The 15990-nt window shown below is 37.8% G+C and overlaps 1 protein-coding gene across 3 annotated transcripts in view; it reads right to left on the bottom strand.

Annotated features, from left to right (window-relative positions):
• Positions 1 to 4328: 4328 nt before the first annotated feature.
• Positions 4329 to 15990, bottom strand: part of FAS4 (RNA helicase family protein) — a 75095-nt gene continuing 63433 nt past the window's right edge. For all 3 annotated transcript variants that reach the window (XM_089396441.1, XM_089396440.1, XM_089396439.1), the window contains exons 8-12: positions 9185 to 9427; positions 8820 to 9050; positions 7772 to 7885; positions 6351 to 7574; positions 4329 to 6185 (exon numbers count right to left, since the gene is read on the bottom strand). In XM_089396441.1, coding sequence (XP_089252567.1) covers positions 4686 to 6185; positions 6351 to 7574; positions 7772 to 7885; positions 8820 to 9050; positions 9185 to 9427 — 3312 coding nt within the window. In that variant the 3' untranslated portion in view covers positions 4329 to 4685. The remainder of the gene's footprint in view (positions 6186 to 6350; positions 7575 to 7771; positions 7886 to 8819; positions 9051 to 9184; positions 9428 to 15990) is intronic.

Raw genomic sequence — 15990 nt, 5'->3', positions numbered from 1 at the left:
GAGTGGTTCACCTTCTCCTGTCGGCACATCCTACCCATGAAATCTAGGACTCATGGGAAGTACCTCTCATCTGGCCAATGAGTAGGTAAATAAGGGTAGGAACCATAGTACTACTAATGGACGCATGTGTACTACCGTACTCTTTATGCTAGGATGTTGATATTGATCTGAGATCAATGGAAACTGACTTCAGGTCAATTAAGAGTGGTATGACACTCGATTACTAGACACTGACTTCGGATCAATGGAGAATGGTATGATACATTCTCGATCATTTCATCTTTTTCATGGTTCAGCAGAGCATAACAAAGACAGGGATGGTACAGATTGTCGTAGAGTTTGGCAAGTGCAGTTCTCCCTAGTTGAGAGGGAGTGTTAAATTTGGCAATTAGGGCCAAACTCCACCTTGAACAGTTCATATGATGCAGCTGATATTTTTATTGGATTCCTCTCTCCGAGAGGTGTAGGGGATTGATCTAAAGATCATCTCATTATGACATGTACAAATGGAATTATGAATTTATTTTGTTTACGAACAAATTGTCAAGGTCGGCCAGCGAACTAATGTAGGCCCAGAAGCCCAACAGTCACATCTATTCATCCACAATGTTGCATATAAATATAAGGAGCCTCCTCCTCATTTTGTCACTTCGCTCACTCACATATCTGTCTCTCCTTCATTGATTGGTTATGGATTTCTAAGGCAACTCTCCACACGTGCGAAGAAGGGCAGTGATGTTCTTGCATTGACCAATGTTGATCGAAGTTGCAGGAAGGGTTTTTTACCCGCGTTGACCGAAGTTGCAGGAAGGGTTTTTTACCAACGTTGACCTATTTGACTGGTTTTGTGAGGGTTATCTCTGTTTGGATAGGCTGCATTTCTGGGCACATAAAACAAGGCAGATTGTATTGTTTGACCAACGTTGACTACAAAAGAGTTTGATTGCAGCGTTGACTTTCGTTGACCAAGTTTGACTGGATGTTTTCGAATTGTTTTGGGCTGATTTGACTTGTTGTTGGAGGCCGAGTGACCAAGTTTGACCGAGATATTTTGGAGGTCAAATTCTGCCTTGTTGACCAGCGTTGACTTTTTGGTTAGGGATTTTTGTAGCTGTTATTTGTTGGGATAGATTTCATTGTGATTGCGCAAGTGAATATTGCATATTGTACTCTCTCTCTATTGAACTTTTGAAGAATAATAAAAAGAATTGATCAAAGGGTTTCCCCACATTGGGGTTTGTCCCTGGTTGGTGCCATATCTTGTGTCCTCTTGTCTTGGCTTGTCTTCTAATGTTATTGTTTATGTTCTATCTGCATTTTACTATCATGTTGATGTGATTGCTAATCTAGATATTGATATTGGACTATAAGAAAATTAAAGTAAAATTGCTCTTAAGTATAGAACATACGATTGATATCTAAAATTAACACTTTTTATAACACATTTACCATCATTTTACCTTTTTCTTCAATTAATTAATAAAAGCATTTTTCCCTTCTTTATTTAATAAAATGACTTTTATTAACTAATTAAAGTCACTTTTAACCCCAAAAAATGCTTTGTTCGCCTCCACAATCACACCGGCCACCCAAAGCCCTTTTTCATCATCTTATCATGTAGATATTTTTGCCCTGAGTCCAACAAGTTGTTACACTAAGGTGTTTCTCCAAGTAATCATCCTGAAACAGCACCTTATGCACAATTAATTAAAATATGCCTGTTAATAACTTCGTTTTACGGAAATCGCCGGAATGCAACAGAATCAAGATCGAACCATGTGGAATTGATCCTGATGATGAAAAATGGCAAGTGATCCCGTTCAGCCCCCAGAAAACTCCTCAAAACCCTTTCCCTTTCGGGCACACCAATAATATAATCTTGCTCCTGTGACCTCGCTGACATGAGCTTTGGAAATCTCTTCTAATCTCACCACAAGGCAATCCAAAAATTGGGGACATTATAGAATTGATCCATGGAAAATCTGGTACATCATGGGTTAAAAGGAAAAACAATGTTACATGCACACTCAAGTTAGCTACTAGCTTGTTAAATACGAGACAAAGTGATTTGATAGCATGTCTTTTGTCATACCTTGTCCATAACACAATTTAAACTAGAGCTTTCATGGATGGCTCGGTTGTTTTGATCTCAGATAAAGATATTTTTTGAGCTTCTTCATGAGACTTCTCATCCTTAGATATAGAGGCTTCGAACATTCGCAATCAGGATTGTAGCCTTCCTAGGTCAAATTTGTAAGTGGGAGTTCCACAAAAGAATGTCAAACAAAATAGATTAGCATTTCTATTAGCAATGACATTCCTGAGATCATGTCTGAGGCTACTCAGACTTCTACCAATAGCCCTGAGGTCTTTCGATTTTCTGCAATAAAACTGTGATTTATTTCGGCCTCTGCCTAAGGCTCGGACTTAGACTTTTCAGACTTCGACCTGTGGCAAATTGCATTGAGATATTTCGGCATTTCCTGTAATCAGTCCAGAGGTATTTCGGCCTGTTGAGATTTAGTTCTGAGAACATTTCATCCTTCTCTGCAACATTTCTTGATGTCTACAAACTCAGAGACTTCCAATCTGAGCTGATTCAGATTACTTTGTTAGATTCTAAGAACTTCTTAGCCCTTTGTTTCAAGCTCTGAAGTTTGAAGACTTTGACATTCTTTATCTCTAACTAGAACAAGCAAAGATAGAGTTTTTCCCCTTCTTTTCATTACCTGGACAGACCCTAGCACACGAATCACACAGTGGCATTTCTCCCTAACTTGGCCTGAGCAGAGAGATAAGCTTCAGTGCTAACTCGGCTTCATTTGAAGTGTGTTTCTGGGGCTAGTTGACAGATTAAGCCCTAAAGGATTGCTTGAAACAAAGATGACTTCCTTTTTCAGGGCTGCTCTTACACCATACCTCTGATACCATGTTGATTTATATATATTGGGTCTTCTATATTGATAATTACTTCAGATGATTTAGATTTTATTCACAATCTTACCCATTATTCCATCATCAAGCAATTACACAAAGGACATCAACAACATAATATGACAGTAGGATCATGAAGAGACGGCCACACAAAGAACACAAGAGTTTACCCTGGGAAAACCCAAATGGGGAAAAACCCAGCAATCTTTTCCTTGGAGAAATCATCAAGTTCAACAGATATACATCAGTCAAATACAAGGTCAAAAAAACCAATAATAAAGCTATATCACACCTGGTTAACTGCCTTTTAGATTCAATCTGATTTGACATGCATTAGATCTGTACAGAAGAATAACAATGTCTCATTCAATCGCATAGATTAAAGTTTCTATCTCCCTTCGCTTGGTCTGCATCAGCTGAGAATAAACAAGGCCTGTCTCAGAATAGTCTGCCTCAAAATAACTTCAGGCTGTCTCAGAATATGGACTTTGGCTGCCACAAGAGACTCCTTTGTTCTGCCTCAAAAATGCCCTTTTTCCTCTGCCTCAGTTGATCTGAATTGCCTCTGATTTAAAGATAAGTGAGTTGCCTTTTGGAGGAGGTCAAAGCATCTATTTATATTTGTCTAGGAGGCCGAATGGGTGTAACCATAGGGGCAAGCCGACCTGACTTCTTGGAGGGCCGACTTTATGTTTTGGAGCCAATTTTAATATTAGAAAATTCAAAATTCCTTTTTCTTTTTAAGACGACATGAAGAGCATGTCATATATATTTTTCTTTTGGACAATAGCATGAAGAACATGCTTTACATTAACATCACAAATACATCAAAGGGATTAACATCACAAATACATCAAAGGGCTAAATATATTGATTACGAAGACCGACCATAGCAACAAAATTCGACAAGGTTAATACTCTTATTTTATTCATTGTAAACATCTAGAAAGTCTACAGTGAAGACAGAGGTATTGTAAACAATCATTTTCAGTGTTTTGTCGTTGTTGTGGCACGCAGGTCTGTTATTAAATACCAACCTAGATCCGTCTTAACTCCGGATCTACCAAGCGTCGAGAGGGATCAAATCTCTTTTCACTCTAAAAAAGGGGTTTGCACATCGAGAGATTTGATCCTTCTATGTGCTTAGTATATTTGGAGTTAAGATCAGTCTAAGTTGGTTTAATATATATATATATACACACATATATTCCATTGGTAAAACCATGGGTTGTCAAAACCTAGAGTCCAAAAACCGTCAATGGTAAATTCACTATTCTATCTAAATTTTATTTTAATTATTATTTTCTTTATTTTTCTTTATTTTTATTTTTATTTTTATGTAATTTGACCAAATCAAAATGTTTACACAACATGACAGCCTACAGGACAGGATAGGACAGAAGTTAGAACATGACATTACAACATCTCTTCCATAGTGGGCTGGAAAGCATCTCTCGGTGCAATAATTTGTACAAGATAGTTCCGTCAAGATGTTCAGTGTAAACTTGAGGCTAAACAATGCAACTCAGTTTTGATAGTTCCTTGAACCTGTTCAGTGTAATCTTGAGGCCAAAGAATGTGACTCAGTTTTGTTGAAAACACATTGCAGACATAGCCACTACACATTATTTCCTTCAAACAACATTTCTAAATAGGTCATCAAATAGATTAAGCTAAATGAGATTGGTCTTACACTGAGATAAATAAATGCTGAACAATTCTGAGGCTTGAAGCTAACCCATTTTCATAGGTCATTTCTTCAGCCTATGCTTTACACTGCTGTATTTCTTAATTTTCTTTGGAAATAGTTGTTTACAGTCCAACTGGGCTTCGTGCTTCATCTGCTCCCAAAGTACTTCAAACTTCCGATGAAATTTACTTTGGAACCACGATAATATTTCAAAATACAAGAACTTTGGATCAGCATCCCAAACAGACTTAAGTTTAATACGGCTATCAACGACAATTGGGCCTGCACTCAATCTGTGAAGAAGGTCACTGACACGTTTCTGTGCTGCAGCCTCAGGTTTCAGCAACATTAAAGGATCAGCCGCCAGAAAATTCATCACATGTTTCAAGCAAGGTAGAACTTTTCCTTGAATAAGTGCACAAGCAAACACTGCTATCCGGCGATTCCCACTCTTCATAGGAGATCTATCAAGAGGAAGTTCCCATAAATGCGGACCAAATGTAGGAGCTACCCAGCAAAATATCTCATCCAATGAAGAGTCATAGTACGGTAGCGGATCTGCAAGAGGCCTAGAAAATGTGCACAGAGCCCTTGCATGTAAAACAAGCCAAGTTGGCTTCACACTTGTCACACCACGCATGTATGGTCTCGATGTCTGAATAAGTTCATTATAAACAACAAACTCAGGTGCCAATCTAGCAACAGAAGATGTGGGGTGCAGAAATACATTTTCTTCAACAGTGCAGGCTTGATATCTGACTGCTTTAGGCCTCTGCCCTTCTGGTAATGCTTTTATCTTCATATGGGATCTTAGACGCCGTGCAATTCTGTCAGCCCAACCTGCACAGATTGCCTGTCCCAGTATGTCTTCTTGAGTTGGCGTAAGAGGCTTGTCCATAGACTCCATCCAAGCAAGCTCTACATCTGCTAAATTTCCAAAGTCCCAAGTGAAGTCCTGTTTTAGTTTTTTCTCCATTTTCTGGTTAAAAATAAGTTGAAGCAGCTGCTTTCGAAGCTTTGACATTTCATCCATTGTTTTAAGATGTAAGGAATTAGTCCTACAAAACTCCCCTGGATTACCAGCAAGCTCATAAGAACGGAGTGCATTTGCCACTGTTAACGCATCACTGCTCATATTTTCAAACATCTTATGGGCAGCATTAGCCATTTCACGCTGCTTCTTTATTTGCAGATATTCTTGCTCTTCAGTGTCCTTTCCATTCAAAGCATTGACTCCCATTTCTTTTTCCTGCCTGTCTTGCACTGCATTTGAGCTAAATTGTGTGAGGAATGGATTATCCATACTCAATGCTGCTGCAACAGCTATGGCAAAAGCTAAAACCAAGTTTGCTCCAGCCCATTCCTCCAACTTGCTTACTGTTTCAAAGACAGTTAAAAGCATACGTGAATGACGAGGACTGATAGGATATAATGCCATCGCTTCTCCAACTGGCATAAGCATTCCTGTAGCTTGATCCAGTGCTGAAAGGGCCTTCAAGCATCGTTCAGCTTCCTCTAAGGATGTCATATCGGGAGGGGTAGGGAAAGGGAAGTTGACTACCTGAAACACAATATGACCATTCACATTCAGTACATAAGATGAGAGAAAATATGGCAACATCAAGATATGTGAATATAATGCTTATAGCAAGCTGCAGAAACAGAACCTAAAAAGCTGTTGATTACTTTACAAAGAAAAACATACTATAAAGTATTTTTGAATTACCTTATTGATACCCATGTATTTCAGAAGAAGTACAATACCCTCGATAGGAACCTTGCATATTTCAGGTACAGAAAAATCAGGAAATGTATTGTTGAAAACTGCAGAAGAATAAAGACGATAACAATGTCCTGGTCCAGTTCTTCCTGCTCTGCCAGCACGCTGAGCAGCCGATGCCTTGCTAATCCATTGGATCTCATATTTTGCTATCCCACTTGAACAGTTGTAGTCTTTAACCTTTGCTCGACCACAGTCAACGACATATTTAATACCAGGGATTGTTAAGGAAGTTTCTGCAACATTTGTAGCCACAACAACAAGCCTTTGGCCTTCTGGTACCCCAGCAAATACCCGTAATTGTGCTACTGCAGGTAACATTGCATACAGAGGCAAACAATACAGAGAACCTGGCTCTCTCAATCTTGTATCACTGTTTTTATCCGTCTTCTTTTCTTTATCAATGTTTGCATCCATTTGTTTGCTTGAATTTATGTTAAGTTTTCCACTGTCGTTACCACTAGTCAGAACTTCAAAAGTAGCCTTAAGCGATTCCAGGCACCCTGGTTCTTTAAGCAAGTTATTCTGTTGCAAAGTATTATCAGCAACACTGTCAAGACACTCTTCTTCTTCACTATCTGAATCTGAATCAAATTCAGCATCAGAGGAAGATGAGTTTGCCTCTGATTGAACTTCAAACCCCTCATCGTCAAATGAGTTAAACCTGTCAGTTCCATCTTTGTGTTGCCCACTGTCTGTGCCATCCACAGCTTGAGCAATGCCCTCAAGATTGGGTTCACTTGCAACATCATTTATGTCTACAGTGGGCTTTGATTTTTGAGAAATATCTTGTATTTTAACATTGCTTTTGCTTCTTTTCACAAAGGCTTTCCTCAGCTGCCTGCATAGCAATTCCACTTCCCTTTGTCCTGTGACAAATACCAGTATACCACCAGGTGGCAACTTCTTGTGAATAGCTATGACCTTTTGGTAAGCCTTCCCCAAGTAATCTACCAGCTCTGTCTTTGCAGAGAAATGAATGGTTACAGGAAACTGCCTTGTAGCCACTTCTACTACAGGTGGACTTGTAGGAAATAACTTCCTGTTTGAAACAAAATCTTCGATCCTCAAAGTTGCACTCATCAGAACAAGTTTTAGTGGGGTAACTACATGTTCAGGACTGACTGTTTCTCCACGCAATATTTTTCTTTGTTGTTCGTCATATAGACTCTGAAATAAATAAATAAATAAAACTCAATTAGTCTTGCAACAGGCAAATAAAACCACTTCTTTTTTTTCCCTGTTCCACCACTTAGATACATTACAATCCCTGCAGTTTGACTTTCAATGAGCTTCTTTAATTCACCTAATAAGCAAATAGTTCACTCATTTATCCAAAAATACACAAGTATATACAACCATGATACCTGGCGTAGAGGGACAATCCTAGAAAGCAATCCGATGAGAATGTCCGTATTTAAACTCCTTTCATGAGCTTCATCCAACACAATAATTGAGTAGTGCCTCAGCAAAAAATCAGACTGCAGTAGACAAACTGAAATTAGGTCTCCGAAAACATGAATGACAAGATTCTTCAATAGTAAATTTGACCCTACAGACAACTCCTTTATTTCACACCAAGCTTAATTTATTCAAGACCCAAAAAATTAGCTCCAATAAAAAAAATAAAAATAAAAAAGATAAAAACACTTTCCAGATGGTTTCCACATATTGACAGTTGCACAGTACATATTAAAATCATGCCTTGTCTTGACAAGAAAGAAGAATTATTCCCTTAACAATTAAAATTGCTCCAAAAATGCCATGAGAAGGTAGTCACTTCTCTGCAGGACACCATTGCCAAGCTTAATGAGGCAACTTTCTCAACTTAATGATGAAGCTACTTCCTTGCAGGATAATAATTCTAGCCTTCATGAGCAGAATCTTTCATTACAGGAAACTAAAATCCACCTTCACTACGACATCAATCTATTTCAAGTCTTTATATCATCATGAGGGGTTTGTCTCTTGGTAGAATGACAATCTCACTCTTTGATGGTAGTGGGACTAGAAATGGACTTCAGCAAAGGCCTTCCTGAAGAAATATAATTGGATGTGGCAGATGTTACATGAAAGAAAATATTGGACTATTGATAGGTAGCCTTAAGGCGTAGGCCATATTTTATCTATGTTGTACAAGTAATAATATTTAGATAGAACATTCAAAAATAAACAACTTGCAAACATTAAGATTAGAAGTTCCAGTCCCATTAATACATACTTCAAGTTGCAGAAAAGGAATTTTATCTAACATGTCCTTCTCGAATCAATATAAAAAAGGAGAATTACCCACAAATCTCTTTTACTTGCAAAACAATAGAATCAAACAACAAATATGCAATGATGTACCCACTGCAGAGTGGAAGCTAATCTCTAATTGAGTCATCCAAGAATTATAAAATATAGATAATATACCTGCACTTCACGAAGCAGAATACCATCTGTCATAAATTTAATGGAGCTGTTCTCTCCTATTCTTCGATCATGCCGCACCTGAAATCCAACTTCCTTCCCCAACTGAAAGGACAGTTCATAAGCCACTCTTTTCGCAGTGGCAAGAACTGCGACACGGCGGGGCTGAGTGACACCTATGGTTGCTGCTCCTTCTTTGCCCTTCCTTGAACCAAATCCAGCTTCAAATAGAAACTGCCAAAACAATCATAGTTTAAGCTGGAGTCTGTATGGCTCGGTGCAAAATCCAACCCCGCTTAATAAACAGAGCTGGCCAGTTTTATAGCTTCAACAAAGAAAAGGAACTGATTAATAATTAGGCACATTACCTGTGGAACTTGGGTGGTTTTGCCACATCCAGTCTCCCCACATATAATCACTACTGAATGATGACTGACAGCCTCCATAATCTCCTGCTCCATCATAATTATTGGAAGATTTTTTCTGCTTTCTTCAACATCTGGTGGTCTTGAAACATGAACTACAAAATTAGTGCCCAAAGGAGCACATTGAAAACCCTTAGAAGCACCACTGGTTTGTGTATCTAGCTTTTGACTGTCCCCTTCAGAAACCTGCAACCAAGATTGTTTGGTATGTAAAAATGCTGGGTTTTCAAATCACTAAAACTAAAATGGCTAAAAAGAAGTCCATCTAAGAGTAGAGTACACTACTCAAAAGTGTTTAATTTTTAGATTTAAAAATCCAAACCCATTTTTAACCCAATAAAAGAAAAAGAAAATTGTATATATGTTGTGACCAAAGCAATCTTTAAATTTTTGACATCCTGGAAGCTTGAAAATCACTAGAACGATAGGGCCAATCCAAAGAGTTAAGACTCAATATACTGTGATCTATACTAGGATTCGTATAGTCAAAATGCAGTATGTTTGTAGCTTTTGGTTACACCATTTCAGAGAAAAAGGACAAAGCTCTCATTGAAATCTTGTTTGAATCAGGATATTACGTTGGCATGATAGCAATAATAGTATAGAGTTAACAGATTGTTTGTAAATGAATGCTTTGAAGGTAATAGAAACAAATCTTTTATAATGAAGAAGTTGAAAGTGTACTTACGTGCCAAGTAATTTTATGGAATAATTTAAAGAGGAAAATTAGACCTGATCTAACTTTGGTGCAAAGTCAAAGTTCAAACATAGCCTAGAGGGCATTCTCTGAAAAATATAAAATGAAAGTTCACCTGTACTTTTCAATTTGATTTTATTTCCATTTCTTATTTTTTAATTCTATATTAAATATCAGTGGTCAATCAAGATTGCTGGAATAAGACATGGAAGGAAGTGGAAGAACTCCTGGAAGGAGAGTACGTGAGTTAATTGACAAGTAGCAAGCCAGGGAATTTTACTGTGAAATATTTGAGCCGGGATTTTTTATCATTTTGGGGCCATTAGTGACATTAACCATTGAGGATACTCGGTAGCAATTTTCATATTTTGTGTTTTTGGCATGTCAATCCACCCAAAACATGCAGCTTTAAATGGCAACAGTGCAATCTTTATGCCTGCAGATAGTGAAGAAGGAGATCGTACCATCAAGTCCCACTAGCGCAATTAGATTTCAAGGGTTTTTTTCTGTAAGATGGCCAAGGTTTGAAACTCATGGTAGTTGGGAGGAGACACCAAAAGATAATTCCAGCCATGTTAAGGGTTGGTGTGGCCCAGGCCAGGCACGATCCCTGGATGAATTGACTGCTCAGCTACCCCTAAGCCGCGGTTTCATAGACCACAGGCTAGTTCCGCAAGCCATGAACACACTAGCAAAAGAAAATGAAGGAAATGGTGCCCAAAACAGTCTCAAACTCTGTCCCAAAGATTTATCATGAGGTTCATGAGCTACTGCCTCTGATTTTCACTCGGAACTAAGAGCACAATCATAAGAGAACTGAAAATAGAGCAAGAGAACACAAGATAAGATAATCTTATTATGATCGAACAAATGACCAAAAGTTAAGATGATTTTATTATCAAATAAATGTCCAAAAGTAGTTCAAACTAACTAAAAAAGTACATCCAGTACAAAATTATAAATATAGTGTGGGAGTGCGAAAGCAATTCTTAGATCAACAAAAGACAAAGAACTAAGTGTCTATCTAAAAGATAAATATCTATCAAAGAGAAGAAATATAATAATGTGCAACTAGAAGAGAGTCTCGATGCAATAAAAGAAGATTCTCGATGCAATAAAAGAAGAGAAGATGCCAAGGCCTGTTAGAGCTCGAATTAGAGCTGGAGTTTAAGCTGGTGCTGGAGCTGAAAATAGTGCTTGTTGCCGAGGGCATATAAGGGGACTGCAATACATTTCCTTGTTAGAATAATTGATACTGTGAAGGATCCAATGAACTAGTAGATGATATCCTTTGGCGAGAACCTCGAAAAAACACACACATAAGAAGGAAAAAAAATAAATCATCCTCCTTTTCAGAATTGTAATTAGCTTTTAATCTTAATTATTATCCAGTATGTTTTTGTTGTTTGTTTGAATCAGTGAAAAAAATCATCTCTCGGGCAAGGTCTCATTAATCTGGATATTTCTGCAAAGGAGAACTAAGCTATCTATCTTGTGAATAATGTTGGAAAGAAATAAAGGTTAAAAGAAATTGATGAGAATATATGCCAGATGCAAAATAGAATTGAGCAAGAGAGTATGCTTTTACAAGAAGAAAAACAGTTGTTGCAAGATATGTAAGAGACATTTGGCCACACTGATAAAATTCAAGCACATAATAAATTTCTGGATCAAGGGTTGGATTCCCTGAAAAAGCAGATCTTTCAAGTAGAGAAGACATGCAAGCCGCTAATAAAGAATTTGGTATCTTTAACTTTGATTTGAGGCAATTGCAAGATCAATGGAATGATGCAGATTCTGTTCAGAAAGAAGCACTAAAGGCACAAAAAGGCAGGAGTATGAGCGAAATATTGAATTCCACCAAACCAGAAGCAATATTCAGTCAGCCAGGCAGTATGCACTTTCAGATGTTAGGGAGGCCCATTTATGTGTTGCCTTACAGAAATGAGAGAAACTTGGTTAGAAGAAAGGTGAAATAGATATGTCGAACAACGTCTCTGAGAAGTTATAGCAAAGCTGTGAGATTTTATCTAAAGAGGATGACAATGGCACTGTTCATTATAGAAAAAGGCAGAAGTTGAACACCCAAAAAGAGTTACCAAGATCAGGAGGAGATGATGGCCATCTATTCAATATATCAAATAGTGGCAACTATAAAGACAGCAAGGATTCTTTTAAATACGAAAGAGATGAGCAAGAGGGGTCTATTGACAGGCAACAGCGAAAGCTTCAAAGTTGGGGAAGAAGAAAGGGACCATAGCAAGGAGAGAACCATCCAAGCAATGAATACTATTGGAATGAAAAAGTTGATCTTGACAAAGATAAAATGTATTTGAATGTCAAGGATTCTTTATATTGTCATGGAGGAGGAGATGAAGTATGCTTATATAGAGATCCAGAGGGAATGTATTACAGGAAACCTAAAGAAGGATGTATTGATAAGCACAGGGAAAGAGATGGTCTTCATCCAATTCTATTATATGATTATTGAGGTTTTAACATCACCCCAAACTTCAGTACTAGTCACTTGATTATTTCAAGGCATTCATGGGCAGTTTTTACAGTTGCAAATATTCGCGATGGTGGCAAAGTTGGAGGGGACTGTTGCATCACTTGTTTCGAATGGAGGTAGGTGGTTTGAAAGTGACCAAAAGGAAGGATACGAGACAATTGAGAAGCCTTCATTCTTGGAAGCAAGGGGGCAGAATTTGCAGCACCCAAACTTGCAACTGTTTTATGAAAAGCAATGTCGGGAAGGGGGAACTATAATGTTCCCTACTAATTAATGGTCCGAGGGAGGACGAAGTATCCTATCCAACCCCATAGGCTATAGTCAATGATAAAGGGGGGAACCCATTATCCAATTTTTTGGGGGCAACATTGGGTGAACTGGGGTAATTGGGGCAAAACTTGTAAAGGAAGCCAGAATTGGGGCTAAGTGGAGGGAAATTTGTAAGCCGTCACATTAAAATAAGAAGAAGAGACCCCAAAAGGAACCTATAAATAAGAGAGGATAAATCATTTTCTCATCATGGTGAGATTCGATATTTCTGTTTTGAGAGTTGACGCTTTGAGGGTTTTTAAGGCCCCTTTTTCTTTTGATTGGTTTCTGTGGTGATGATCCCACCCTAGCCAGTCCCTTCCTTTCTCTCATCTGTTTCACACATTGATCCAAGGCACTTTGATCTAGTTTCGCCATTCAAGGAGAGAAATTCATGGGCTGTTGATATTTTGTAGTTGTTAAAAGTTACTCTGAGGCAGCGAAAATCTGGTCAAGACATCCCACAGGGGCAACGAAAGCCAACCTTTGGAAAAGCAACCTAAGTCCAATCTAAGGCTTGCGGCCAACCCTTAGGGATGTTATTTGTGGGATAAATCCTAGCAGCAGAACCATCAAGGACCGACCTGAGATCATTCCAGGGCAGTGGGACCCTCATCCACTTACCAGACAGCCTATTTTGTGGCATCAAGACCTAATCGAAGGCAATCTGCAGTAGCGAGGACCCTCTCTTGGGTTTATTTGTATTCACATGAGTTTTTCGTGTGGCTTTCAAGCAATACAGAAGGTTCGTGAGGCCCCTTTTGGGTTGCAGGTCAATCTCAGTAGACAGTGGATCTCCTCCAAACTCACCGCGGCTCTCCAAGCAGTATAATAAGGCAACGGGTTTTCTGTGGCAACCTGGACATCAAGGTCATGAGGATTTAAACTAGTTCTGCTCAATACCTACCCCAGTAGCAGCAAGTTTACTATAACACTGCAAGGCAATAAAGGGTTGTCTAAAAGTGGCTGAAGGAGTGGCTCATATCTTCCAAGAAGATCTGTGGATTAAGGGACTGATCTGGGAAACAGGTCAAATTTGTGGCAGCAACTCAGCCAGTGACAAGTGACAGCTGGTAGGCAGCAAGTTGGCTAATTTCTGATGCTAATTATAAGGCCAGGACAAGATTAGTAGGCTAGTAGGATTGTTAGCAATTTAGCAGTTGTTGTGTACCTCAATTGTAGTGTGAAACTTGAAGGATTGTGGATTAAACCCAACATGTATGGAGGATTGGTTTCATGTTTATGAATTGTAAATAGCATGAAATACAATCTCTGGCATACCATTGTCAAGGACTTATACTACTAAGTCCTCTTCCTCGTATTTCTCTTAATCTTGTATCTTTAAGTTTTGAATTGTTTTCCTTTATGTTTTGATTTCTAGAATTTGTAGGTCTAACATGTCTTGTTAGAACATTTTTAAATTTTTGATAAGTTGTAGGTATCCATCAAAGAATGGATTAAGAGGGAGCCTTCACCATTTTACCAAAAGATAAGTATCTTGTTTCTTGTTTTCTTTTTTATGTTTGGTTTCCTACTCAAATTAATATGTGTTTGTATTATATGTTAATAGCCTTCTATTTATATTTCTTTGGTTAGGAAAGCTTACTGAATGCTCAAAGGTTATGGAGGAGACTTCAAAAGACAGACTTGAAGCATGGAAGAAGTTCTGCTGCAAAGAAGGCCCTTCAAGGTTTCTCAAGAAACAACTCAAGGTATGTTTTAGGCTATAAGCTTTGTTATAAAGTTCTCTTCATTACTGACATCGTTATGTCTAGGGTTTTCAATCACAAAGATTCTTGTTAGGGTGATTAATCATTAGATTGAATCGACCCTCATGATATTATCATTCTTGTTGAACCCTAAAAAAGTTCACTGTAAAACCCTAACCTAAGGGTATGTCAATATTTATGAAACCTTAGTCTACTTAGGGTTGTTGATGAAGTCTAGAAATCCTATTCTTTTGATGTTTACGGTTTTGGTATTGTTATGATGAAAACCCTAGTCCTTTAGGGTTTGTTGTCAATGTCTATGTTATGTATTGACACCCTAGAACTTTAGGGTTTATAAGCAAAGACCCTTGTAGGTCTAACATGTCTTGTTAGAACATTTTTGAGTTTTTGATAAGTTGTAGGTATCCATCAAAGAATTGATAAGTATCTTGTTTCTTGTTTTCTTTTTTATGTTTGGTTCCCTACTCACATTAAAATGTGCTTGTATTATATGCTAATAACCTTCTATTTATATTTTCTTTGGTTAGGAAAGCTTACTGAATGCTCAAAGGTTATGGAGGAGACTTCAAAGGACAGACTTGAAGCATGGAAGAAGTTCCGCTGTAAAGAAAGCCCTTCAAGGTTTCTTAAGAAACAACTCAAAGTATGTTTTAGGCTATAAGCTTTGTTATAAAGTTATCTTCATGGAAAAGGTATGATCATTCTTCTTTTTAAATTTTGCTTTACATTACTGACATCGTTATGTCTAGGGTTTTCAATCACAAAGATTCTTGTTAGGGTGATTAATCATTAGATTGAATCTACCCTCATGATATTATCATTCTTGTGGAACCCTAAAAAAGTTCACTGTAAAACCCTAACCTAAGGGTATGTCAATATTTATGAAACCTTAGTCTACTTAGGGTTGTCGATGAAGTCTAGAAATCTTATTCTTTTGATGTTTACGGTTTTGGTATTGTTATGATGAAAACCCTAGTCCTTCAGGGTTTGCTGTCAATGTCTATGTTATGTATTGAAACCCTAGAACTATAGGGTTTATAAGCAAGACCCTTTTATTAGCTAAAATGAGGTCCTAAGATCGAAACCCTAGTCTGAATGAAGTTGTTGTATATCTAACTTTGATGTATTGATGTTTGTGTCATGGATTTACCTAGTACGTATGATTATTGATATGAGATGCAAGCAGGTAATCCTATATATGTAAGAGAGTATGCTAACCTAATTACTAATACTCATGTTTTAGTTTGTAAAAATCTGAGGTCTAGGAGAAGATTAATATCCTCGTATATGATGATATTGTTTTTGATATAATGATAACATCTAGGGTTTTCTACAAACCCTGGTAGAAGTCGAAAAGGTAAAAACAAATTGTTGAAACCTTAGATACATAGTAGAATTGTTATTTGATTGAATTGTTGATATCTAAGGCTTTGTGTCTCGAAAATGGAATCTAGGGTTTGCAATAATCCATAGTAGAGTCAGTCATATATATTGAGGCCTT

The sequence above is a fragment of the Pinus tabuliformis genome, chromosome 1_2 (genome assembly GCF_031772625.1).
Source record: "Pinus tabuliformis cultivar Carrire ecotype Pingquan chromosome 1_2, CPIR1, whole genome shotgun sequence".
NCBI lineage: Eukaryota > Viridiplantae > Streptophyta > Pinopsida > Pinales > Pinaceae > Pinus > Pinus tabuliformis.
Note: the sequence above shows the minus strand (reverse complement) of the source record. Positions and strands in the feature narration are given on the sequence as shown.